Source organism: Heloderma suspectum, chromosome 2 (assembly GCF_057233095.1).
Source record: "Heloderma suspectum isolate Gila_16-S chromosome 2, 16-S_ref, whole genome shotgun sequence".
NCBI classification, from domain to species: domain Eukaryota; kingdom Metazoa; phylum Chordata; class Lepidosauria; order Squamata; family Helodermatidae; genus Heloderma; species Heloderma suspectum.
In genome coordinates, this window is record NC_139459.1 from 331,684,531 (window position 1) to 331,709,525 (window position 24,995).

At 41.2% G+C, this 24,995-nt stretch overlaps 1 protein-coding gene across 2 annotated transcripts in view; it reads left to right on the plus strand.

Annotated features, from left to right (window-relative positions):
• Nucleotides 1-24,995, plus strand: part of CADPS (calcium dependent secretion activator) — a 517,790-nt gene that overhangs the window by 314,460 nt on the left and 178,335 nt on the right. The window contains exons 13-14 of one of the 2 annotated variants that reach the window (XM_084840490.1): nucleotides 7,433-7,620; nucleotides 9,303-9,449. In XM_084840490.1, the coding sequence (XP_084696616.1) occupies nucleotides 7,433-7,620; nucleotides 9,303-9,449 (335 nt within the window). The remainder of the gene's footprint in view (nucleotides 1-7,432; nucleotides 7,621-9,302; nucleotides 9,450-24,995) is intronic. The other variant, XM_084840489.1, reaches the window with a different exon arrangement.

A 24,995-nucleotide genomic window follows, 5' to 3' on the forward strand; every position in this document is an offset into this window, starting at 1 on the left:
GTATCGTCTGCATATCGGAGGTTATTGATAATTCTCCCAGCAATATTAATTCCGACCTGTGATTCATCCAACCCGGCGTTTCTCATGATGTACTCTGCATATAAGTTAAATAAGCAGGGTGACAATATGCAGCCTTGTCATACTCCTTTCCCAATTTTGAACCACTCGGTTGTTCCATGTCTGTTTCTTACTGTTGCTTCTTGACCCTCATACAGGTTTCTCATCTATCATCTAGTGAATTTATATTCCACCTTTCCACCAAAAATGGTGCTAAAGGCCACCGATGCTTGTAGGCCCTTGTACAGACAGAATGTCATATACATGGAAATCAGTGATGGTGCAGTCCTAATTGTGTACACACACAGTCATCCACCTATACAGAATGAAACATGTGCAAAGGACTATTCTTGAGTTGAGTATAGTTGAGTTTTTAATATGTTCATGTGCATAATCATTTCATGAATGAAATAAAATCACCCTGAATCTATAAGATAAGAGTCAGGTATAAACCAGCTATCTAAATCCTTATTAAAAGTCAAAATCATTTGGACTGTGGTAATTTGTGAAGTGGAATTTCAGAGAATTCAGTTTGTGCTCTCAGTTACGTAAAGCTTCGGACAGAAGAGAAAAGGATGCTCAGCCTCTTATTCTCAACTAAGAAACCTTACATAGACATCTATATGATATTTCTGTACATAAAAGCCATTGCAGCTTCATTCCCTCATCTAAGCAAAGATGAGCAGCAGCACATGTAGATGATATATATGGACATCTTTTCTATTTGCACAGCAAATGCTTTGCATGCTTTCTTGGCATTTTTCATGTCTGGTACCCCATAAAGATAACTGGAACTTTGAAGGAACCCTATATTAACATTAGGCAACGCATAATTAATCCATACCCACGTGCGCTGCCATTCAACAAAACATTGCTTGAGGTATCCTCCCAACCATAATTCCCACAATCCTTGTGTTATTTACTTCATTGTGACGAGGATTATGCCATGAATAAAAAAAGTAATTTTAGTCTGCCATGATTTCAACACAATTAAATTAAACAATAATATACACCATTTATTATCATACTATTATTGTTGTACATTATTGTTGGAGATTAGAGGGGGGAAGCTTGGTCCTAAGGGTGACTCTACTCACATAGTGTCCCACAGGATCAAGTGCAAGAGTTCCAATAGCATCATGATGCCAAGGCCATCTCAAGGTATTTAGGTACTTTGGTGAGGTACAGTTTTAGTGATGGGGCCAGATGCCATGATCTTAGTTTTTTTGTTTTTTTTTTAATGTTGAAACTCAACATTAAAAAAACTAAGATCATGGCATCTGGCCCCATCACTTCCTGGCATATAGAAGGGGAAGAAATGGAAGCTGTGACAGATTTTATTTTCTTGGGCTCCAAGATCACCGCAGACGGTGACTGTAGCCATGAAATTAAAAGACACTTGCTCCTTGGGAGGAAAGCTATGGCAAACCTAGACAGCATAGTAAGAAGCAGAGACATCACCTTGCCGACAAAGGTCCGTCTAATCAAAGCTATGGTTTTCCCAGTAGTAATGTATGGCTGTGAGAGCTGGACTATAAGGAAGGCTAAGCGCCGAAGAATTGATGCTTTCGAACTGTGGTACTGGAGAAGACTCTTACGAGTCCCCTGAACTGCAAGGAGGTCAAATCAGTCAATCCTAAAGGAAATCAACCCTGAGTGCTCCTTGGAAGGACAGATACTGAAGCTGAAGCTCAAATATTTTGGCCACCTAATGTGAAGAGAAAACTCTCTGGACAAGACCCTGATGCTGGGAAAGACAGAAGGCAAAAGCAGAAGGGGACGGCAGAGGATGAGATGGCTAGATAGCATCACTGATGCAATGAATATGAACTTGAGCACGCTCCGGGAGAGAGCGCAGGACAGGAAGGCCTGGCATGCTATGGTCCATGGGGTCACGAAGAGTCGGACACGACTGAACGACTGAACAACAACACAGTTTTAGTCCCCACCATGCTATTGCTATTACTGAGCAGCATGGAATGAGTTTATTGGGGCAGGGTGGGGGACATGAGTTTCCTGGGATATTGATATCTTCCTTTTTTAAAAATAATTCTTTAACATGGAAGCACTTATCAGTATCACTGTACTGTAAGGTGCTTTAAACATTTGTTTGGAACATGATATCCTTTAAACCAGTTTTCTTCAACATTTCCAGACCTGAGACCTACCTCTTATTTCCAACCTGCAACATGAGACCCACTTTCACGTTTTCACTTTTTGTGAAAATTGCCTGTGCATTCCCAAAGTTAGTGAGCTGATAGGTTTAGCTCACTGCCTTTCAATGCTGCCTCTTACACTAGGGAAAATATTGTGATTTAAAATGGCATGTGACTGCAGCCCGGATTGACCAATGCAGAATTTCCTTTACTGAGTGCCAAACTTTGCCTGGCCACTATTGCTGCTGCCTGCCTGTTGCTTGGTGCCCTAATTTTTTTTACTACCCTAAGGGACTGTTCACTTTGCCTCACCCTAGAAATGGCCCTTGATGATGTACAGTTTATCACATCACAAAGTTATTCAATAGGGATTCATATCCATACCCATTTGCTGTGACATCTCCACCTTCTTTCCATATTATTTAGTGCCATGTAGTGCTGTAACCACAGCAGTTTGGAAGAAGTAACATCTGACCCATTGTATCTACCATTGTCAATGCCACTTCCAAGCCACAATTCATACATGTGCAGCAAAGAACGTGGCGGTGGTAGCAGTAGCAGTGACAGTACTAGCAGTACTGCTAAATCAATCAATAAATCAATTATACATGATTTATTGTACAATCATGGATTGTAACAGTCAAGCATGTAAACATGGAAGCATCACATCAGACACTAATTCCTCTAAATGGTTGCAACCACAAGGGCTACTTGGCCGCTCGATGGAGTACATGAAGCAGTGTTTACATGTCTGAACCAGAGCTCTACTTTGTACTCTATATGCTTGCCAATTCATGGACTGATACTTCTGCCAGACAAATATTTCTCATACTTGGCAATGTGTGCTGCATACGCTGACTAATATACCAGACAATAAATATACAGGGTTTTTTTGTTTCAGACATCTATATATCACCTTTCAGGTATAATCAACCTCTCAAAGTGGTTAACAGTGATGTTAAAACATCATTTTTTTAAAAAATCACACAATAAAGATGAGCACCAGGAGAAAAAAACTTCAATCAAAGCCAGATAAAACCAGCCATCTAAAGCTAACAAATACAGTAAACCAGGTAAATACGTTTTCAAGTGGCATCAAAAGGAGGATCACTGGGTTGCATTCAGACTTAGTCATACTTGAGGTAGACCCACTGAAATCAGGGGATCTTAAGTTTGTCTTGAGTAACTTGTCCCATTGATTTCAAAGGGCCCGTGTAAGAATGAGTAAGTGTGGATCCAATCCAGCATGTCTACACTAAGGTATATTTTGAGACATTGCCTCAATCAGAAGTGATAGTATCCAACCAGGAAGTGCAGCAGGAATTATCTCATAGACAAGTTACTTCATGTTCCAGTGGTTCAGTGCTGTTTTAGTGAGGTGACACTCTGCCTCTTGCTTCCTATACTACTAGCTAGTTTGTGTTAGCAGTTATCAGAATGGGCATTGACCCTCAGAATGTATGGGTTGAAGGTGACTGATTCAATGTATAGGTCTCTGATTCACAGCTTCAATCATCCACAAACATGTTTGTGCACTACTTGTAGCACAATTCTTCTTCATTCTAATTTGATAGAACATTGTAGTTGTATTCATATGCACGCTGCAATTATGATATATATGATGAAATCCAATTTTATCCGTGCATTGACTGAACAACGTCCACCAGCAGAGCAGGGGGGTTTTTCCCTGCAGCCCTGCACACACCCAAATTTGGTCTAGAGGGCTGGGGAACCCCTTGGAACAGAGTTTGTGGTGTGCAGGGAGCTGCAGGGAGCAGAAGGACTTGGGAAAAGTCCACTGCTTAAGCAGAAGTCTGCTTGCACAGTATTGGATGTAAGTTTTTCCAGTTAAGTTCTAAAAGGTATTAGATATATATTGATGTATTTACACAAATTGTTGTTGTTCAGTCGTTCAGTCGTGTCCGACTCTTCGTGACCCCATGGACCATAGCACGCCAGGCCTTCCTGTCCTGCGCTCTCTCCCGGAGCGTGCTCAAGTTCATATTCATTGCATCCGTGATGCTATCTAGCCATCTCATCCTCTGCCGTCCCCTTCTCCTTTGGCCTTCAGTCTTTCCCAGCATCAGGGTCTTTTCCAGGGAGTTTTCTCTTCGCATTAGGTGGCCAAAATATTGGAGCTTCAGCTTCATTATCTGTCCTTCCAATGAGCAGTCAGGGTTGATTTCCTTTAGGATGGACTGATTTGACCTCCTTGCAGTCCAGGGGACTCGTAAGAGTCTTCTCCAGCACCACAGTTCAAAAGCATCAATTCTTGGCGCTCAGCCTTCCTTATAGTCCAGCTCTCACAGCCATACATTACTACTGGGAAAACCATAGCTTTGATTAGACGGACCTTTGTCGGCAAGGTGATGTCTCTGCTTCTGACTATGCTGTCTAGGTTGGCCATAGCTTTCCTCCCCAGGAGCAAGCGTCTTTTAATTTCATGGCTACAGTCACCGTCTGCAGTGATCTTGGAGCCCAAGAAAGTAAAATCTGTCACTGCTTCCATTTCTTCCCCTTCTATATGCCAGGAAGTGATGGGGCCAGATGCCATGATCTTAGTTTTTTTAATGTTGAGTTTCAAACCAGCTTTTGCACTCTCCTCTTTCACCCTCAACAAGAGGCTCTTTAGATCCTCTTCGCTTTCTGCCATTAGGGTGGTATCGTCTGCATATCGGAGGTTGTTGATAATTCTCCCAGCAATCTTAATTCCGACCTCTGATTCATCCAACCCGGCATTTCTCATGATGTACTCTGCATATAAGTTAAATAAGCAGGGTGACAATATGCAGCCTTGTCGTACTCCTTTCCCAATTTTGAACCAATCGGTTGTTCCATGTCTGGTTCTGACTGTTGCTTCTTGACCCTCGTACAGGTTTCTCAGGAGACAGGTAAGGTGGTCTGGTACTCCCATCACTTTAAGAATTTGCCACAGTTTGTTGTGATCCACACAATCAAAGGCTTTAGCGTAGTCAATGAAGCAGAAATAGACGTTTTTCTGGAATTCTCTTGCTTTCTCCATGATCCAGCGAATGTTGGCGATTTGATCTCTAGTTCCTCTGCCTCTTCTAAACCCAGCTTGTACTTCCGGTAGTTCTCGGTTCGCATACTGCTGAAGCCTAGCTTGTAGGATTTTGAGCATCACCTTGCTGGCATGTGAAATGAGCGCAATGGTGCGGTAGTTTGAACACTCTTTGGCGTTGCCCTTCTTTGGAATTGGAATGTAAACTGACCTTTTCCAGTCTTGTGGCCACTGTTGAGTGTTCCAGATTTGTTGGCATATTGAATGCAGCACTTTAACAGCATCATCTTTTAGGATTTTAAATAGCTCAGCTGGAATACTGTCATCTCCGCTAGCTTTGTTGTTACTAATGCTTCCTAAGGCCCACTTGACTTCACTCTCGAGGATGTCCGGCTCAAGTTCAGTGACCGCACTATCATGGCTATCAGGGACATTCAGATCTTTCCTGTATAGTTCTTCTGTGTATTCTTTCCACCTCTTCTTAATCTCATCTGCTTCTGTTAGGTCCCTGCCTTCTTTGTCCTTGATCATGCCCGTCTTTGCACAAAACGTTCCCTTGAGATCTCCAATTTTCTTGAAGAGATCTCTAGTCTTTCCCATTCTGTTGTTTTCCTCGATTTCTTTGCATTGTTCATTTAAGAAGGCCTTCTTGTCTCTCCTTGCTATTCTCTGGAACTCTGCATTCAGTTGGGTATATCTTCCCCTTTCTCCCTTGCTTTTCGCTTCCCTTCTTTCGTGAGCTACTTGTAAAGCCTTGTCAGACAGCCACTTTGCTTTCTTGCATTTCTTTTTCTTTGGGATGGATTTCGTTGCTGCCTCTTGAACAATGTTACGGACCTCCGTCCATAGTTCCTCAGGCACTCTGTCTATCAGGTCTAATCCCTGAAATCCTCACCTCCACTGTATATTCATCAGGGATATGATTTAGGTCATACCTGAACGGTTTAGTGGTTTTCCCGACGTTCTTCAATTTCAGCCGAAATTTTGCAAGAAGCAGCTCATGATCTGAGCCACAGTCAGCTCCAGGTCTTGTTTTTACTGACTGTATGGAGCTTCTCCATCTTTGGCTGCAAAGGACATAATCAATCTGATTTCGATATTGACCATCTGGTGACGTCCATGTGTAGAGTCGCCTCTTGTGCTGTTGGAAAAGAGTGTTTGCTATGATCAGCATGTTCTCTTGGCAAATCTCTATTAGCTTTTGTCCTGCTTCATTTTGTACACCAAGGCCATGCCTGCCTGTTATCCCGGTGATTTCTTGACTTCCTACTTTAGCATTCCAATCCCCTATGATGAAGAGGACATCTTTTTTTAGTGTTAGTTCTAGAAGGTGTTGTAGGTCTTCATAGAACCGATCAACCTCAGCTTCTTCGGCCTCAGTGGTTGGGGCATAGACTTGAATTACTGTGATGTTGAATGGTTTGCCTTGGATTCGTACTGAGATCATTCTATCATTTTTAAGATTGTACCCCAGTACTGCTTTTCCCACCCTTTTGTTGACTATGAGTGCTACTCCGTTTCTTCTAAGGGATTCTTGCCCACAATAGTAGATATGATGGTCACCTGAGTTAAATTCGCCCATGCCTGTCCATTTGAGTTCGCTGATTCCCAAGATGTCGATGTTCAATCTTGCCATCTCATGTTTGACCACCTCCAGCTTACCTTGATTCATTGATCTGACATTCCAGGTTCCTAAACAATATTGTTCTTTACAGCATCGGATTTTCTTTTCACCACCAGACACATCCACAGCTGAGTGTCCTTTCGGGTTTGGCCCAGCCGCTTCACTCTTTCTGGTGCTACTTGGAAATACCCTCTGCTCTTCCCCAGTAGCATATTGGACACCTTCCGACCTGAGGGGCTCATCTTCCGGCGTCATATCTTTTAGCCTTGTGATACGTTCCATGGGGTTTTCTTGGCAAGAATACTGGAGTGGGTTGCCATTTCCTTCTCCAGTGGACCACATTTTGTCAGAACTCTCTGCCATGACCTGTCCGTCTTGGGTGGCCCTGCACGGCATAGCTTATGGCTTCACTGAGTTACGCAAGCCCCTTCGCCACAACAAGGCAGTGATCCATGAAGGGGTTACACAAATTAGATTTCCTTAAATATTTGCATTGTTTGATGTCGTCGCTGTTGCCTAGCATTGCGTTTTAAAACTCTGTATCTAAAAGTTGTTCTCTCTGTTTCCACACAGGGCTGGTTCAGTCCTGGCCAGGTATTTGTGCTAGATGAGTATTGTGCACGTAACGGAGTCAGAGGCTGTCACAGGCATCTCTGCTACCTCAGTGATTTGCTTGAGCGAGCAGAAAATGGAGCAATGATTGATCCCACCTTACTTCACTACAGTTTTGCCTTTTGCGCGTCACATGTTCATGGCAACAGGTAAGGGGGAGATGCTTGCCTCCAACAGTGTGGGAAGAGTCCCTTTCTAAAATGCAGATTTTTTTTGAATAATGCACAACAGTCCTCCGTGTCTGTATTCTTATTATTGTGTGTCTGGTACACAACGTATCTGACAGCAGAACTGATTTGTTTCTTTGTTTCCATGCTTGTCTAAAGGAAAGCAGGAATAAATCAAGTCCAAATGGATCCAAACAGTTATCTGCTAGTTTCATTCACCTTTATTTTTGTTCACATGTTTGGGGAAACCATAGGGTAGCGTGAGACTGCAGAACATAATTCTAATGAGGTACAACAATGTATTACCATGTACCACTTTCATTTGAATGAGATGGCTAGATAAAAACAATCAAACAAATACAGCAAGGCATTGTATTCTGTTGCACTTAATAAGACTGAAAGCATTATTTAAGTTTTTAAATAATTATTTAATTGAGATGGGCAATTAACAATTGAAAGTAGTTTTAAAATGTAGCTTTGGATTTTTTTTAATTTTTAATTTAGTAGTGACCACTACTAAAGATGTTCACTATTGATGCCTTTGTGGTAAATAATTTTTACATTTTATTTGATTCAGGAAATATATTTCTGATTATTATTATTTTTTTAAAATGTCTATAGAAATGCTGGAGAATGTATTTCAGTCAGTTAAGGAATTGTGTACATTTGGATCCTCATGCAGTCTATCTGTTCAATGGGGCAGAGCAGAGATGAATTAACTGAGAATCCTCCAGTCACACCATGAGAAGAAGAAGAGAAGCAAGAGGGGAGCTATAATGTCCAGCTGTCTGTCTTCATGTCCTTTGTAAAACATTAAGGCATTTCTTCCTGGATGATCTAGCATTCTGATAACTTCTTCCTGCTTTCTGAAAGCGTCCATGTCACCTTTACAGGCTACCCTAATAGAGGATAGAGAACTGCATAACCAATATTATGATGCAATAACCTCTCATTGGAGTCTACCAGAGCTTTACTGATTTTTACTGACCTATAAGTTACACAAGCACTTTCCCCTTGCCCAACTGTGCTGGTTTAGCCTGCTTTCGTGGATCAGATGACCCACATGTTGGAAATTAATTTTAAAAAATGTAAAACTATTTTGCCATTTGACAGCCATAATAGCTACACAGATAATTTCCAGCTCACTCTTGTCATTTAGATATTATGCCTGAAATTACTGATGAGATAAATTTCCTTTCTATATAGACTGCTATGGTATTTATTGCACTGAAGGTTTTTCTTTTTGGAAGTTGCATTCTATACAGTGAGATGTCACACTCTGTTCTACATATGCTACTGAATAACAGAGTGTTATAAAATAATGAAGTGTTTTTGTACGTTCTCTGGTAAACATAATCATGAATTATTATACACATTGCTGGTATTTCAAATTATAAGGCTGCCGCTCAAGTCACCAATCATTTTATTCATCTTGTCAGGGCAACAGAGTTTGGCTCTTTTTATTTATTTATTTGGTTCTGTCTTTCCTTTACTACTTTTGCTTGACTTATTGTTGGCATCTATTATTATTATTATTATTATTATTATTATTTGCTTTTAGCTTGTTTTCCTTCATCTGTTACTACGTCTTTGTTTCTTTCACTTTCTTTCTGTTTATGCTATCCTTACCTTTTCACTTAAAACCATCCCAATCATGTCCAAAGTCAAAAAATGGAGGAGATACAAGGTGGCATACTGCCAGTTGCAAATAATAATCCCCCAGCCACTGAAGTAGAGGCAAAAAAGGATTCCAAAAAGGAGTCCAAAAAGAGGAAAGATTCCAAATCCCAGCCACCTCCAGAGCCCAAAAGGTAAGAGATAGCAGTTTACATGATCATACTTCAGTACAGGGTTCTGTATTTATTCTTTATTTGTTTATTTAAGTATTTTTTAGAGCCAAGCCCTCACAAGATAGCTTACATTAAATAACAATAAAATATAAAGCACGGGTGGGTAACCTGCAGTTCATGGGCCATGTACACCTCTGCCACTACCCTGAATTTGCAGAGCTCCCCAAAATATTTTTTTAAAAAGTGAGCTAAATTTGATGCTTTACACACACTATAGTGCTATGGATGTGATTGTTTCTTATTTCATTCATATATATATATATATATATATATGGGATGTCATAGAATCATAGAACAGTAGGGTTGGAAGGGGCCTACAAGACCATGAAGTCCAACCCCCATATGTCAGACAAATATTGAACAATGTTCAAATGACTTTGGATTTCTATGAATTCGAACCTGCAGATTCCGCAGGGGACTGGCATCGTCAGAGTCATGCGGATGCTGCAGACTTGCGGATCGTTTTTTTTTTTACTTTCCAGAATTGTATGTAAGTTTAACCATACAAAAATATGAAAGTTAGTGGAAAATATGTTAATATATACACCTTTAAAAACAAGAACAACAACAACCCTCCAACCTTTTATACATCTCCGATCTCTCTTCAGCCTCCGCTGTGTAGCACTAAGAAAAATATGCAAAATATTGTTATAAATACATACCAGCAAAATTTATATAAATTGTGGCGGATTTTTTTGGTGTTCTTTTCTGATTCCATCAATGAACGGATAATGAATAAAAGATGCCTGACAATCTGCGAAAGACACACGGAATGGATTAAACAAAATCTGTATATCCCTAATATATATATATATATATGTATATAGATATATGTATCTCAGGGTAACTCACACACTGCAGCCTGCCAGGAGGGGGATCTAAAGGGCCAAAATGGCCCCCACATCTCCTGAAAATGCCCACCCTGGGTGTAAAGTCACAGCATTTAATAAAATACATGATCACATAAAACATCATAAAAGGTAGCAGTGGGAGTCAATGGGCAGTATCCAACGGTGACTGGACATCTGCAGTTGGTCCCGTCAATTCTGTTCCACCAGCAGCCCCCACCACTTCCTCAATGGCAATTTAGTGCTTCTGGGGGCAACCTGAAATGAGTAGAAATGCTTGTTTCTGGAAGGGGGCAGCTTGGTGAAGTTTGCATAAGAGAGCACCACCAACGTGCCCCCTTCCAAAAATGAGCGTTTCTTCTTGTTTTGGGACTTGCCCTTGTAAGTGCTAACTTTCTGTTGTGCAAGCTGTCAGGACCACTGTTGACTGTTATTGTTTTTTTTATTGTTTTTATCACTTTTAATACTTTAACTGTTTTTATTATTTTATTGCTGTAAGCCACCTTGGGAGGGCTTCTGCCCTGAAAGGTGGCCAAAAAATATTTTAAATAAATATTGTATAAATAATAAAATAGAATTAGCGGGGCTGGCCGTGCATGGAACGAAAGTGGTGGTGGGCCCTGGCCTGCACACAGATGGGCAGGATTGGATACTGCCTGATAGCAACACACTAGCAATAAAACAGCTATATCAATAAATAACAACAATACGCCCAGCATAATATCATTACAGTGAATAAAACAATTTAGTACCAGGTCAAGCAGCAGCAACATAATAAACTTTCAAGAAAAAGGGACTCAGAACAAATAAGTCTTAATGCCCATTTGAAGATGTGTAATGATAAGACATATGAACCTTAATTGGAATAGGATTCCACAAGTGGGGGTGGGGGTGGGGGGAAGCATCTCAGCTTCAGGCAGACAAATGTCAGTCACTGAGTATACTGGCTTGGATCCAAAGAATTGTGAACAGAAAATGTATTAGTGCTGTTTCATGTGCTCTTATGCAGTGCTAGCAGAAGACTTCTCACAGTGCAGTGGGCTGGAAGAGGGCCTTTTCTGTGGTGGCCCCCACTCTGTGGAATTCCCTCCCTAGACCTCCACCATGCCCCATCTTTGATGGGCTTCTGCCGGGCTTTGAAAACCTGGCTATTCAGGCAGGCATTTGGGGTGGGTTAGGGTTTTTTAGAGCAATGTTGTTTTTTTTCAGTTGATTAAGTTGTATTTTGTGTTGTTATTGGTATTGCACGCCGCCTAGAGTGGCCGGGTAGCCGGCCAGATGGATGGCTAATACATCTAATTAATAAATTAATAAATTTAGAGCAGGGATGGATTACTTGTGTCTCTCCAGATGTTTTTGCCTACAGCTCCCATAAGCTCTAGCCAGCATAGTCAATGGTGTGGTACAATGGGAGTTGTAAGCCAAAACATCTGGAGGGCCACAATTTGCCTGCCCCTGATTTACAGCATGGGAAACATGGTGAATAAGGAAGATATAGGCTGTAGTAGGCCATAAAAAGGTCTTGAGAAAGAACTTGTTCAAAATCTTGTGCAAGAACTTGCAAAACTAAAAAAAAGTCACTGAATTTGGTGTTGGCAACAGCCATTCTGTTCATCTTTTCATTTGTAAAGATGGAGAAGACCATCTTCACAAACTCACAAGTAACATTGTTCGAAAAGGCAAGCTAAAGTTTTCTGAAATGCCTAAGACAATTTTGAAACTTGAGGTGTGAACCCCAAGTTCCATTCGATTCCACAAGACCTGAGTCGGTAGGACACTGTGCTGAAAAAAATTCCATTCTTCTAAGCTCTGTTGGAGGTGGATTTTATTTCCTGTTAATTTAACAAGATATCCTTTGGTGTATATGGGCCCTGAATAGAATCCTAGCTCACTAGTTATTCTAAAACTGGAACATCTATTACTTATGTACTTAAGGCCCAATCTGAGAGCAAAACCACACGTTGCACTTACTGCATAGCATGCAACTTTGCCATCAGATTTTCTTTAATTTCTACAGGCATGGGGTGGGGGGCAGAATCATAGTGTATGAAGTGGGGAGATGCTTATCAGAGGTTTTTGTGTATGGAGAGAGGAGATGCCTATCAGAAGTTTTTGTATTGTTCATAGCCAAATAGTGGCTATTTGGAAGGGGTTCTGGCTGAGGAGGAAAGGCATAAACCTACTTTTCCCATATGCTGCAATCTCCCCACTCCTGCAACCAACCCCTCTGCAACTGTAAAAATTAAGGAAAATTGGGATGCAAAGCATCACACTACACATGAAGTGTAACAGTAAGCATAATATAGTAATTCAGCTATATGAATTAGGATAGATTGTGTATGACTAGAAGTCTGTATAATCAGCTGGGGACAGCAAATGCTGATTCATGTATCAATGAAACATATGACCATACTGGGGGGTGGGGGGCACATGCACATTCATTTAATCTTTGTGTAACTGTTCTACTTTCCCTGGGCCTTAGTCTTGAAGTGATCCTTGTAGTGCTTATTCCATCCACTAGCATTGCAAGTTAAAGGACCACTCACAACAGGTAGTAGAACAGGAAAAGTCCTCTCCTTTTATAATTAATAGGCCACAGCCAATTGCATCTGGCAAAAGTGTGCTAGATGGACTGATGAACTTACAATATAAAATGCAAGGGAATGCTTTCTTCTTCCTCTGAAGCACAACAGGGTGATGATGGTTCAACATGACTCGTCTAAAATACCTGGGTTGCAGTGCTTTATGTGCAAAAATGTTCACAAATCCTACATGGCTTAATTACTATTTTTGTCTTCTAGAGTTACCTCTCCTTCCTGCTCCCTTGATTTTTTATTTTTAAAATATATTTTCTCTGGTAGGAATAGATATTCTTGTTAGAATTCTTGTTAGCATTGTGAGTGAATTCATTTGTTTTTTGAAGGCAAATTTAAGAGGAAAAAAGGCTCATACCAACAGCAACTGGTAGTTTAGCTTTCTGTGAAATGAGGTTGGCTGTCAGTCAGAATATGCCACTCTAGTAATGAAGGTCGAAGAGAGAAAATTCTGTGTGGCTATCAATCTCCCGTGTAAGCGATAGACAGTGATGTAGCTGAGGTGGGTTGTCTGTTTGTATTGTGTTTGTGTAAGGTCAGACAGTGAGACAACAGTAGCTTGCAGTCAGTGAGAAAGTGCAGAGAGTGTGATTCAGATGGTGCAGGACAGCCTGAAGGTCAGGACTGACAGAATGACAGGCCATCAGAGAAAAGAAACTAACTAGATGCTGTCCAGGGTCTTGCTTCATGAATAGTCTGGTTATCCGATCAGTGTCAGTGCAGGACAGGAACAAAATGGCTGCTGTTATAAATACACCTCTAGCTCAGCTGTGACCCCTGTGCCATATCATGTGAAATGTCTACAAAGCAAAAAGAGACTTTTGCACTCTATATCTTCAGACTGTGCATGGAAAATTTTGTGGATTGATTGCTTAGATGCTTCATTATGAGGAAACTATAATACACTTTCCAGTGGATCATTGAATTTGCTTTATTTCTATTTTTTTTAAAATAATAATTCAGAAGGTTGTTTTTGAGTTTATAATGTTAATTTTATTTTTCTTCCTGAGATGTGTAATGACATATATACAATAGCCATACTCTCTATATGGGCATTTTATATACAATATAGTGACTGTGTATTTCACTATTATTGTTGTTGTTTATTAAATCCCCAAAGATCTCTTGGCACATGCACCTAATTAAAACACATATGAACAATATACTTAAATGAAGAATCACAGAAGAAAAATACACACACACATACACACACACACACAGCACAACCTCCCCACTAGATTAAGCCAGAATAATAAAGATAACTCTTACGAAGTTTTCAAAAGGCAAACAAATGGTGACTTTGACTGATCTGATCAGGCAGTGACATACAATGTTACATTTCTGTGTTGTATGTAAGCGGTTCATTGGCATAGTAACAGATACTGTCAGAGAGTGTCCACTCAAAACACTTCGGATTAACTAATCAACAGTAGCCCTATTCAGGTGTTCTGAATAGGGCTAAAATAAATGTGTGAGAAGCACCCTAGCTGCATCCCCTTCCTCACAAGTTTTCCTCACCCCCTCTACTCGTGGAGATTTTCCAGCATTCTTAATTGTGTGGAGAGCCTCCATGGATATAGGAGACTGTCCTCTTCAAAAAGTTGTTCTCCACAAGTAGAGGGCAATGGAATACACAAGGAGGGAAGCAGGGCTAGAACACTCCCTCTCCTCACATGTTTATTTTAACCATATTCAGAATGTCTGAGCAGGAGCTATATGTCCCTACTTTTCACTCCCCACCCTGTGGTCCAACTCTTTCTTCTGCTCCTGTAGTGAATGGCTGACTCCTTTATTAGAGGACGTGAGGTTTCCTGCCCCTGATGAAGAGCATTCACATTGGGATTTCCAGTGCACATTAGAAGTTTCCTCTTTTGCTGTTTTTGTAGCGGTCCCTTCCCTCATTCTCCTTCCTTTTGTCCAAGTCTCAAAGAAAAATGTCCCCATGTAGCAGTATATTTACTTTATTTTTTACTTTACCATGTCTAAGACAGGAAACGAGCAGAAGTATGAACAAAACACTTAAAATGTCCCATCTATGTATAACTCCGGATTTGGCAAAGCGTAGCTTTGGCTTTGTATCATTTTATGCAAGTCAATTTAAGTAGGAAATAATTCTTGCCTCTTTTCAGTTTGTATACAAGCCATTATTTTCCTTTATTATTTTGTTTATTAACTCCATTTTAATCCCATAATTCCACCAAGAAGCTGAAAGTGACATACATGGTTCTCCCCCCCCCCCCCGCCATGCCATTTATCCTCACAACAACCCTGTGAGGTAAATTAGGGTGAGACAGGCTGGCTGGCCTAAGATTACCCGTTGATCTTTCCTGTATGAGTGGGGATTTGAACCTGAGTCTCTTCACAATCTTAGTCTGACATTCTGACTTGTTGCTTTTCAACCAGTGCTACTCATATCACCTGACACCTTGTGAAGTACCACCAGTTAAAAGCATTGTTCTAACTTGTACTACACTGTTATGCTGCCTGGTATTTGAATTTCTGCAACTACTGCAAGTATTTTCAGAGTATTTATAGAGCCCCTTCAGGGTGTCAGGGCCAAACTAGATGTTCTTTTAATACATAGCACGCAGCTATGTATCAGCATTTTGCTTACCTAATTATAGGTTCACGAGAAGGGGCAAACTTTACAGTATACACAGGGCATAGGGTGGGGAGATTTCTCCCTTCCTCAGTGCAATCACATGGCTAGAATGTTAGGGGGGAAATCGCTATTGGCAACAACCAGGACTTATTTCCTAAACAAGGGGGAAGGACAAGATTGGCGCCAATCATGCTGGGGTGATCTCTCTTATCTTATGAGAAATAAGCCCTCCGTGCCCATACTTTACATTCCTGCAAGGATTCCTCCTCCACTTTAATTAGGTAAACAAAAACTTGATATGTAGCTGCATGTTACATATTAAAGATAATGTCTAGTTTAGCCCTCAGGCTATTGTAGGGATGAGAACCTGCCATTTAGCGCATAATGTTATTTTTATCTTGCTTTTCTACATAATATATAATGAGACCAGTCCAGCACACAAGGTATAAATAGTTATAAAAACAATAAAAAAGAATTATTATAACAACAGCAAAAACAATAAGACAGCAGAAAATTTTATACTAGAACAGTATAAAAGCAGAGTGAGAAAAATCACACCTCCAAAATCTATGCAAATTTGTTTTAAGTCATCATAGACCATCTAAAAATGGGACACGAGGGAGCTTGTTGAATCCCCCCACCAAGAAGGCTTCTCCAGTGGTTCCCCACCACCAAAACAGCCTTTCCTCACTTGGTGCCCTCCAAATGTGTTGGATTCCCATAATTCCCAGCCAACATGCAGTCCAACACATCTGTAGGACACCTGGTTGGGGGAGGTTGCTCTAAAAACTCACAGGATTTTATCAGAGCTGCATCTTCTGCCAAATTGGATCCAGAAAAACTGTTTTGATTTTTTTAAGGTGTTCCTAAAAGCAGGCATTGTTTTGCTCAGGCAGACTTCTTTTAGAAGAGAACTCCATAATTGATGACTCCATCAAGCCCTGTCCTGTGCCTTCACAGATGTCATTGCCCAGGCAGATGGCATCTGCAGCAGGACATTCTCACATATGCTCTTATATTTATTGAATTCCCTGGCCCCCATCTACATGGGATTTACTCCGGCTCTACTGTGGCTCCCCAACTATTGTGGCACCTGATGCATGCCCCTCTCCACAGCAAGTGTGTGTTTTGATGCCATAATCCTGCTTTTCTGCAAACTTATTTTGCAACAGATTTTCCTGTCACAGTGGCTTCAGTGCAGTTTGGGAGTCTGTGTGACCTCAATTGGCTTCAGTGTGGGCTGTGGGGAGCAGCAGAAGGGAAAGTTGCCATCACGAAAGGGTGGACACAAGGCGAGAATTGAGCTAAACATGTCTACTTGGAAGTAACTCATTGTCTTCAATTGCACTTTACCGAGTACAGAGTGGAGAGAGGGATTGGGAGAGTTCCTTTGTTGGTTTAACTCTTCACTCATCTGGACCAGCGTAGGTGCAGAGAAGTTTAATGAGTCTAAAAGGTGAGTGCCCCCAAGTGACCCTTACTCCCGCTGAGAAAGAGTGAACTCAGCATGTCTACTCAGAAGTAACTCATTGCCGTCAATTGCACTTCACTGAGCACCGGAGCAGAGAAAAGGGCCGGGAGCAAGCCTCCACAGATTTGCTGCGCTGTACCAAGCAGTTGATGACATTTCGTTCTATTCATGGGACTCTGCCCACCCAACCCCAAACTAATGTGATTTCAGGTGCCATTTGTCCTGTGAGGGCGGTTTTTGTCAATGTATACACTGCCTTACTGGGTCCGTGTGCTGCAGAAGATGCTAATTCAATTTCTTGAAAATCTGCATTTAAATGGAATCACGTTGGAAAGCATCTCTGTGTAGATGGGGCCCCTGTCACAAGACAGCTTTAAAACAGGATTTTAAAGGTACACTTCGCAAATGAGGTACATCTATCCATAGGTATTAGCTGCAATAGCTAAACAGAGCATCCATGTTCAGAGGCAGTATGCAATGCAAGTGAATACCACTTGCAGGGAAGAAAGAGTGGAATAGAGCTATTATCTTTATGTCCTGCTTATGGGCTTCCCAGAAATATCTGGTTAGCCACTGTAGGAAACAGCATGCTGGACTAGATGGACTTTTGGTCTGATCTACCAAGGCTCTTCATATGTTAACTTGCCCTGAGAAAGTTCATAGGAGACATATGAATAACCTTACTGGTCACACAAGTAGCTGGATATTTTGATCTATATCTCTACGCACACCAGCCACAAAACATCATGGTGGCAGCTCTGCACACTGTCTTTAGCAAGGTTTGCCCATGTGAAATGACACAGTTGCAACGGGTGCACAGTTGATGCATGAAACCCAGGTGTGGCCATACATATTGGGAGCAGCCCACATTCATCTTTGCCAGTAACAGCTGCCAGTGTGATGTGTCATGGTTATGTAACACCCCAATATGGCTGGGCTTACAGCCAGTTAGCCATATGGACATGCTCTTAGCATTACAATAGTCACAGGTATTGTACATCCCCTGTGCCACAGAACACTTTCAGGGGACAATGGTATCAACAACAAAAAAGGGGAGGGGGAGAAAGGATTGCTGTCATCTTTTAAACTTCACCAGTTTAGATCAGATATTTATTGGGATGTTTTCCTGAGAATGGGAGCTATCCTCAGAAACGGTGCAAAAGACTCTATAATGTCCATTTCAAAGTCACAGAGGAACAGGCTAATATCAAAAGGAATAACCCCAAAAGCTATAATGTGTATTTCTAATTGCATACAAATGTATGCTATTGCCTCATGTATTACTCTTTGGTTTAAAAAGAGATGATTCTGATATATTAGCTTTAGCAGCATAACTAGCCCCCAAGGCACCCGAGTACAATTAGAAAAGGGCATGGTGGGGGAGGTGGGGTTTTCAGAAAGAAATAGTGGCCTTAGGACCCCTGGTCCTAATTATCATTTATAATTAACCTTGTGGCTTCTACAAAGAAGTAGTCTAAAGAAAATACTGTCTTCGATATCAGAACATTTAGTTGTAAGCTTTACAACCGACTTTCGCAATATTGCTTTAAAGCTGATTAAAAATCAGTCAAAGCAGGAAATTAGACACAGGCAGGAAAACTCAAGCTTCCAGTGTACAATATGTTTATATTATTTTAAAATCCACAATATAAATAGCTACTTTAGGAATCTAATATCAATGGTAAAGGCATATTGTGCTGGCACCATCCCTGCTCTTTTCTCCCCCACCCCCCACCCCAGCTCAATCTGTAAAGTGCCCTACTAATTTATCTGGCAGAATCCAAACAGTATCAAAAAGGAAAAAATCTGCTACCATTCAGGTCTGAGATATTTCCGATTCTGTAGGTTGGCCTAAATTCATATAGAGATGCTTGCAATGTGCATGTCTGTAATTCTTTGTGTGACTGCAGAGAGATTTACAGACACCATAAATCTGACATTTCTTTCACTGCTTCTCTCTTCCCTCATGTTTTCTATTCCTGACCCTGACCCCAGTACAATGTGCCATTTTGTGTGTGTATGTGTGTGTGTGTATATATATATATATATATAATGTGCATAGTGTGTGCATTGAATGTACAGTGGAAAAATGGAAGTTGCACAAACAGCAGATATCTTTGATTCCATGCGTAAAGCAAACATCAAATATTAAACTGACTGGAAAGTTGGATTAAAAGAAAGGACAGCAGGAATGTGAATTTACTTTTTTTTCAGAATGTCTTTCATTAACCTTCCACTGAAGCAAGAGAATGTTCCAAATGTAAGGGGGGAGATTACCCCAAATCTGTATTTGAAAAAGAATGCATATATTCATTTATAAAATATGGCCCTTAGTGACAATGATCACATTCCTCCACCCCCAGCAAGTATATAAAAAGAAGTGCAGGGCTTTTAATTTATGTTTATATAATCCTAGTACTGACTACAGATTTGTGGTTAATTAATGAACTTGTGCTCCAGCGTCTGGGAAGATGAGCAACAAAAATTAACATAACTAGTATATTCCAAAGATGTGCAGCTGGGTGATAATATTTGAAATTTGACCAAAAAAAAACCATTGGAAGTATTATTATTTGTGACATGGCTAAAGATGGGGGATTGTGAGGAGAGTAAAGATGACAGAACTGGTGCTAACCACTGTGACAAGAACTTGAAAAGCAGCCGACGTGACATCTTTCCTATCATGCTGCCGAAAATGTCAACTTTGTGAAGGACAGTGAGAAAATGGTTTGCCAAATATTTGAAAGGTAGATTCAAGAGATGCTCATCATGTCAGATGTAATATAGTCCACAGCTGTTTGAGAAAGGAAGTCCTTGCAGTTGTGATGGCTCTTAGTTAGCAGGCCCTTCCAGACATCCAAGCTGCTCAAAAAATGGCTACAGTTGACCTGTAGATTGTCTTAAGTTTGTCTCTGCATGAAACACAGAAGCCTGTTGTTCTGGTTATTGATTATTGTGATTCACCATTATCATCATCATCAGCTGCAGTTGCAAGACAATGAACTGTGAATAATGTTATTATCCTGCTCCATGATGATGGCACCTACTTCAGGAAAATGATACATCAAAAGATCAAATTATTTTTTGTTTTCTCTAGTTAGTTTTGTGAATTAGAACAGTGTGAACAGTGTATTTTTGAATAATACACTGTTTCCTCTTGGTCACATGTACAGCACAATCTACTCTGAAAACTGGTGCTTTCTCTGGACAGCTGTGTAGGCTAAGAATAGATTACAAATTGTTGTTGTTGTTCAGTCGTTCAGTCGTGTCCGACTCTTCGTGACCCCATGGACCATAGCACGCCAGGCCTTCCTGTCCTGCGCTCTCTCCCGGAGCGTGCTCAAGTTCATATTCATTGCATCCGTGATGCTATCTAGCCATCTCATCCTCTGCCGTCCCCTTCTCCTTTTGCCTTCAGTCTTTCCCAGCATCAGGGTCTTTTCCAGGGAGTTTTCTCTTCGCATTAGGTGGCCAAAATATTGGAGCTTCAGCTTCATTATCTGTCCTTCCAATGAGCACTCAGGGTTGATTTCCTTTAGGATGGACTGATTTGACCTCCTTGCAGTCCAGGGGACTCGTAAGAGTCTTCTCCAGGACCACAGTTCGAAAGCAAGATTACAAATACTTTTCACAAAAGGTGATGACTAGATTGCTGCTGTTACTGTTCAGCCATTAGGATGGACAAAATTAATACTCATCAATGGATTTGATTTAAGAGGACACTTCTGTTAGTCCATGCTATGTGCTACAAAATTAAGCTATTAAAACTCAGTTGAAATCATTAAGATCAAGTCAGCAGAAAAGGGATGGAAGTATTTCAATTTAACAGGGGTGACTGGGTTGTGTCCCCCCAGATGCAAACTGTGTCGTCTATATAACATAACCTTTTATCAGGTGTCCATACTGAGATTTCTTGTTATCTTGTCCTATAGATAGATAGAGATAGAGATAAAATCTTTAATGCAGTGAGATTGTTCTGGAGGAAACAGCTTAGGAATCAAAATTGAGAAGTTTCCACTAGTGCTGTATACACAGGCTTTAAACTACAACACAGTGAAATCACAGTAGTTGGATTTAAGTTGAATTTATCTCTCTTTCACCAGCTGGGCAGTTGACGAGCAGTGGCACCAAAGGGAAAGAGACAATGAGAGGCCAATTAAGGAATGCTGGAGTCTTTGCTTTTTAAAAATATTATTGATGCTGGGGAGTGGGGCTGTAATGAAGATGATTGTTTGGATGAAAGGGCTAAGACAGGCTGATGCAAGACCTATTGCTTAATGACTGATGGGATGGGGTGGTTGCAGTGGTAAGAGAAATGAGAAATATGAGGCAGGTTTGGGACCATTTTTACTGGTTGCTTTTCGTCTTCTGGGACCAATTCAATGCCCTTGTCCCAAGTCATTTTCCTGCCTAAGGCAAATGGTGCCCCCTTCTCCCACCAAGTCAAGGTACACAGGACCAGCCAAGTTATTTTGGCAACTAAGACAAATTTCTACAAGCACTTCTTCCACTCCCTGGCAGTAAAAATACAGTAATAACAAATAACTAACAATCTGTTGTCATTTCATGACACCCAAAATTAGGGTGGCCACTTACACATCACCAAAAGAGAGGAAATACATAGCAAAAAAAGACAAAAGAGGACACCAATTTGTACAACATTTGGCTATGTAAATTTATATGTATAGGTGCAAATTTAGAAATAATAACTATAATTTAAATAGAAATACATATATCTCACCATAATGGAAAAGACTGACTAGGTGTCCTTTGTGCCTGCTCAGTCTGCTGTCTAGGTGCTACACGTCGATGGGCAACTTCAAGGCCCCTGCTCTTCCTCCTTATAGTCTTTGATTTTAAACCAGATTAGGACTGGATACCTCTTTAAATAGAGGAATATCAACTGCCAACAAACCAAAACAGAGGATGGTCCTCTATAAAAAGGATACCTGGCCACCTTGCATTTGCTGCCTGAGGTGGTCACCTGCTTTATGGTAGGACTGGCCCAGCTGCAGTCTTTATTTGGAGGGAATGTTTTCCATGCAAATTTGGAAAATGTTATCTGTGAATTAAAGCACAGATTCAAAGCAACCAGTAACATTTGTTTTACAATTCTGTTCAGTCCTAAAATACTGAAATACTCAAGGAGAGCATCACTGATGCTGTTTCTACTGCAGTTTGTAATTTCTGTGAACCACCCAGAGAGCTTCGGCTATTGGGTGGTACAGAAATGAAATTATCATTATTATTATTATTATTATTATTATTATTATTATTATTATTATGCAGCCATTATACTATGGGGCAAGAACAGTTAAGGGTGCAAACCTATGCATGTTTAGACATAAATAAGTTGCACAGCTCCCAAAATCCACCAGCCTGTCATGCTGCCTGGGGGATGCTGGGAGTTTAGGACTTATTTCTGTCTAAACATGCTTAGGAATGTGTTCTTATCTGCCTATTTTGTCTATCAAGTGTGAACTTGCAAGAGAAACAGATTTTAGAGGGATAATTCATGATTTTGCAGAGAAAAATGCCAGAAAAATAAACCTTGTTGCGATGAAATGACTGCGTCGACAATTAGAACATAAATGTTGGAAGACTCAGAACGAATACGCTCGAACACAAGTAAGAATCCACTTGTGATCTTATTCTGTGGCGGTGATGGTGGCGAAGAAATCCTATTCCTCCACCACCATTGCATCTGCTTAGTGTCATCCAGTGGAGCTCTTTCACGTGGTTAAAGCCCTCTTGGGTGTAGGCCTTGGAACACAAGAACTTGAACCCTCAAAGGCCCGCTGTGAATAATTTGCGAGACACTTTGCAGATAAAATTGCTCGTATTCGTGCTGACTTGGATGCCATTGTTTTGACAGAGTCTGATATGAATGGGGCTGGTGCACCATCTAGTCATGTTATGGATACCTTTCGGCTTGTGCAACTTGAGGACGTGGACAAACTGCTTGGAGGACTGAGACCTACTACTTGCCCTTTAGATCCTTGCCCATCCTGGCTTGTGAAATCTGCCAGAGCTGGGCCAGATATCTAGACTTCCGAGGTGGTCAGTGCCTCCTTGAGAAATGGTGAGGTCCCTGCAGCTTTGAAAGAAGCTGTGGTGAGGACCTTATTGAAGAAACCAAATTTAAATCCTATGGTTTCAGTTAACTACTGCCCTGTGTCAAATTTGCCATTCTTGGGCAAGGTGCTAGAACATGTGGTGGCCTCACAACTCCAAGCCATTTTGGATGAAACTGACTACTTAGATCCATTCCAATCAGGTTTCAGGCCTGGTTAGGGGAAGGAAACAGCCTTGGTCACCCTGGATGATGACTTACGCCAGGGAATAGATGGGGGAAGTGCAACCCTGTTGGTTCTTCTGGCCCTCTTAGCAGCTTTCAATACCATTGACCATGGTATCCTTCTGGATCGTTTATCTGGATTGGGCTTGTGAGGCATAGTTTTAAAGTGGTTCCAGTCCTTTCTGGAGGAGCGATTTCAGAAGGTGGTGTGGGGGACTTCTGTTCCACCCCATGGCCATTAGCCTGTGGGGTGCCGCAAAGTTCTATCTTGTCCCCCATGCTTTTTAACATCTACATGAAACCGCTAGGGGAAGTCAGCAGGATTTGGGGGCTGAAATGTCATCAATATGCAGGTGATACTCCGCTCTACCTCTTGTTTCCATCTGCACATCCCAGGGAGGCTGTGGAACTCCTGAACCAGTGTCTGGAGGCTGTTTTGAGATGGATGAGGGTGAACAAGCTGAAACTTAATCCAGACAAGACGGAGATACTGTGGGTTGGGAAACCTTTGGATCGAGGTTTAGAACTGGTCTTAAATGAGGTTGCACTCCCCCTAAAAGACCAAGTGCGCAGTCTGGGAGTCCTGCTAGACTCTGAGCTAACTGGGGAAGCCCAGGTGGCTGCAGTGTCCAGGAGTGCCTTTTACCAGCTTAGGGGAGTGCCTTTTACCAGCTTGGAAAAATTAGTCTTTATGCTTCCTGTTGACTACCATGGGAAATTTAAAAAAAAAACCTGTAACTTTTTTTTCTTGGTCAGAACTGGATGATAATTTCAGGCATAGTAGCCCCCTAGAAGGGGATTACACCTGCCCAATGTCAGAAAAATAGGTGCAGGGTTTATATTTTGACCTTCTTTTAAAGGGAACTGCCAGTAATATTTTTATTACTTGGAAGAATTGGATAAAAATTTCAGAATTCATTGCCCCATCAGAGGAGATCATGTCTGCCAAATTTCAGAACGATAGCCACAAGGATTTTTTGTGCAAAGGTGGCCTTGACAGTTTGAGGTCTCCAAAAGAGGACATACTTATCTCTCTATTTTCCTTGTGGATCATTGTTCTGAAAAATACAGACAGACTAGAGTTGTCCCTAAGTAAGAAACCAGCAAAGTTTCAGAAGGATAAGTGCAGCAGTTCATGTGGAAGGGGAATTCTCCAAAAAGAAGAATGAAACATGATATTAAAATTATTCTTTAAAAAACAGAATGCCAATAAAACCAAGGCTGGTCAACCAAGGAAAGCTTCCTGGAAAAGAGCCTTTTTCAGAAGGTGCCTAAAACAACACAGTTTTGGTACCTGCCTGACCTCCAGAGGCAGGGACTTCCATAGGAAGGGAGCCATCATACTGAAGGTTCTTCTCTGGGTGGACTCCAGCTGGGCCATACGTCTGTGTGGAACCACCAGGAGCATGCCCTCTGATGACCTTGGTGATCAGGCAGGATGGTAAGGGAGAAGGCACTCTCTCAGGTATCCTGGTTCCAAGTAGTTCAGGGCTTTGTATGCTAGTACCAAAACTTTAAACCTTAAAGCAAACACTCAGCCAGTGCAGTTCCCTCAGCAAAGGAGTTGCATGCTGAAAAGGGGCAGATCTGTGTTCTGTTCTATTGTGACTAATGAGATTGTATATATGGGATAGGATCGCTTCATGGTATGTGTGGGAGGGGACCCACTTTGCAAGTTTGTACTGGAGCCAAAA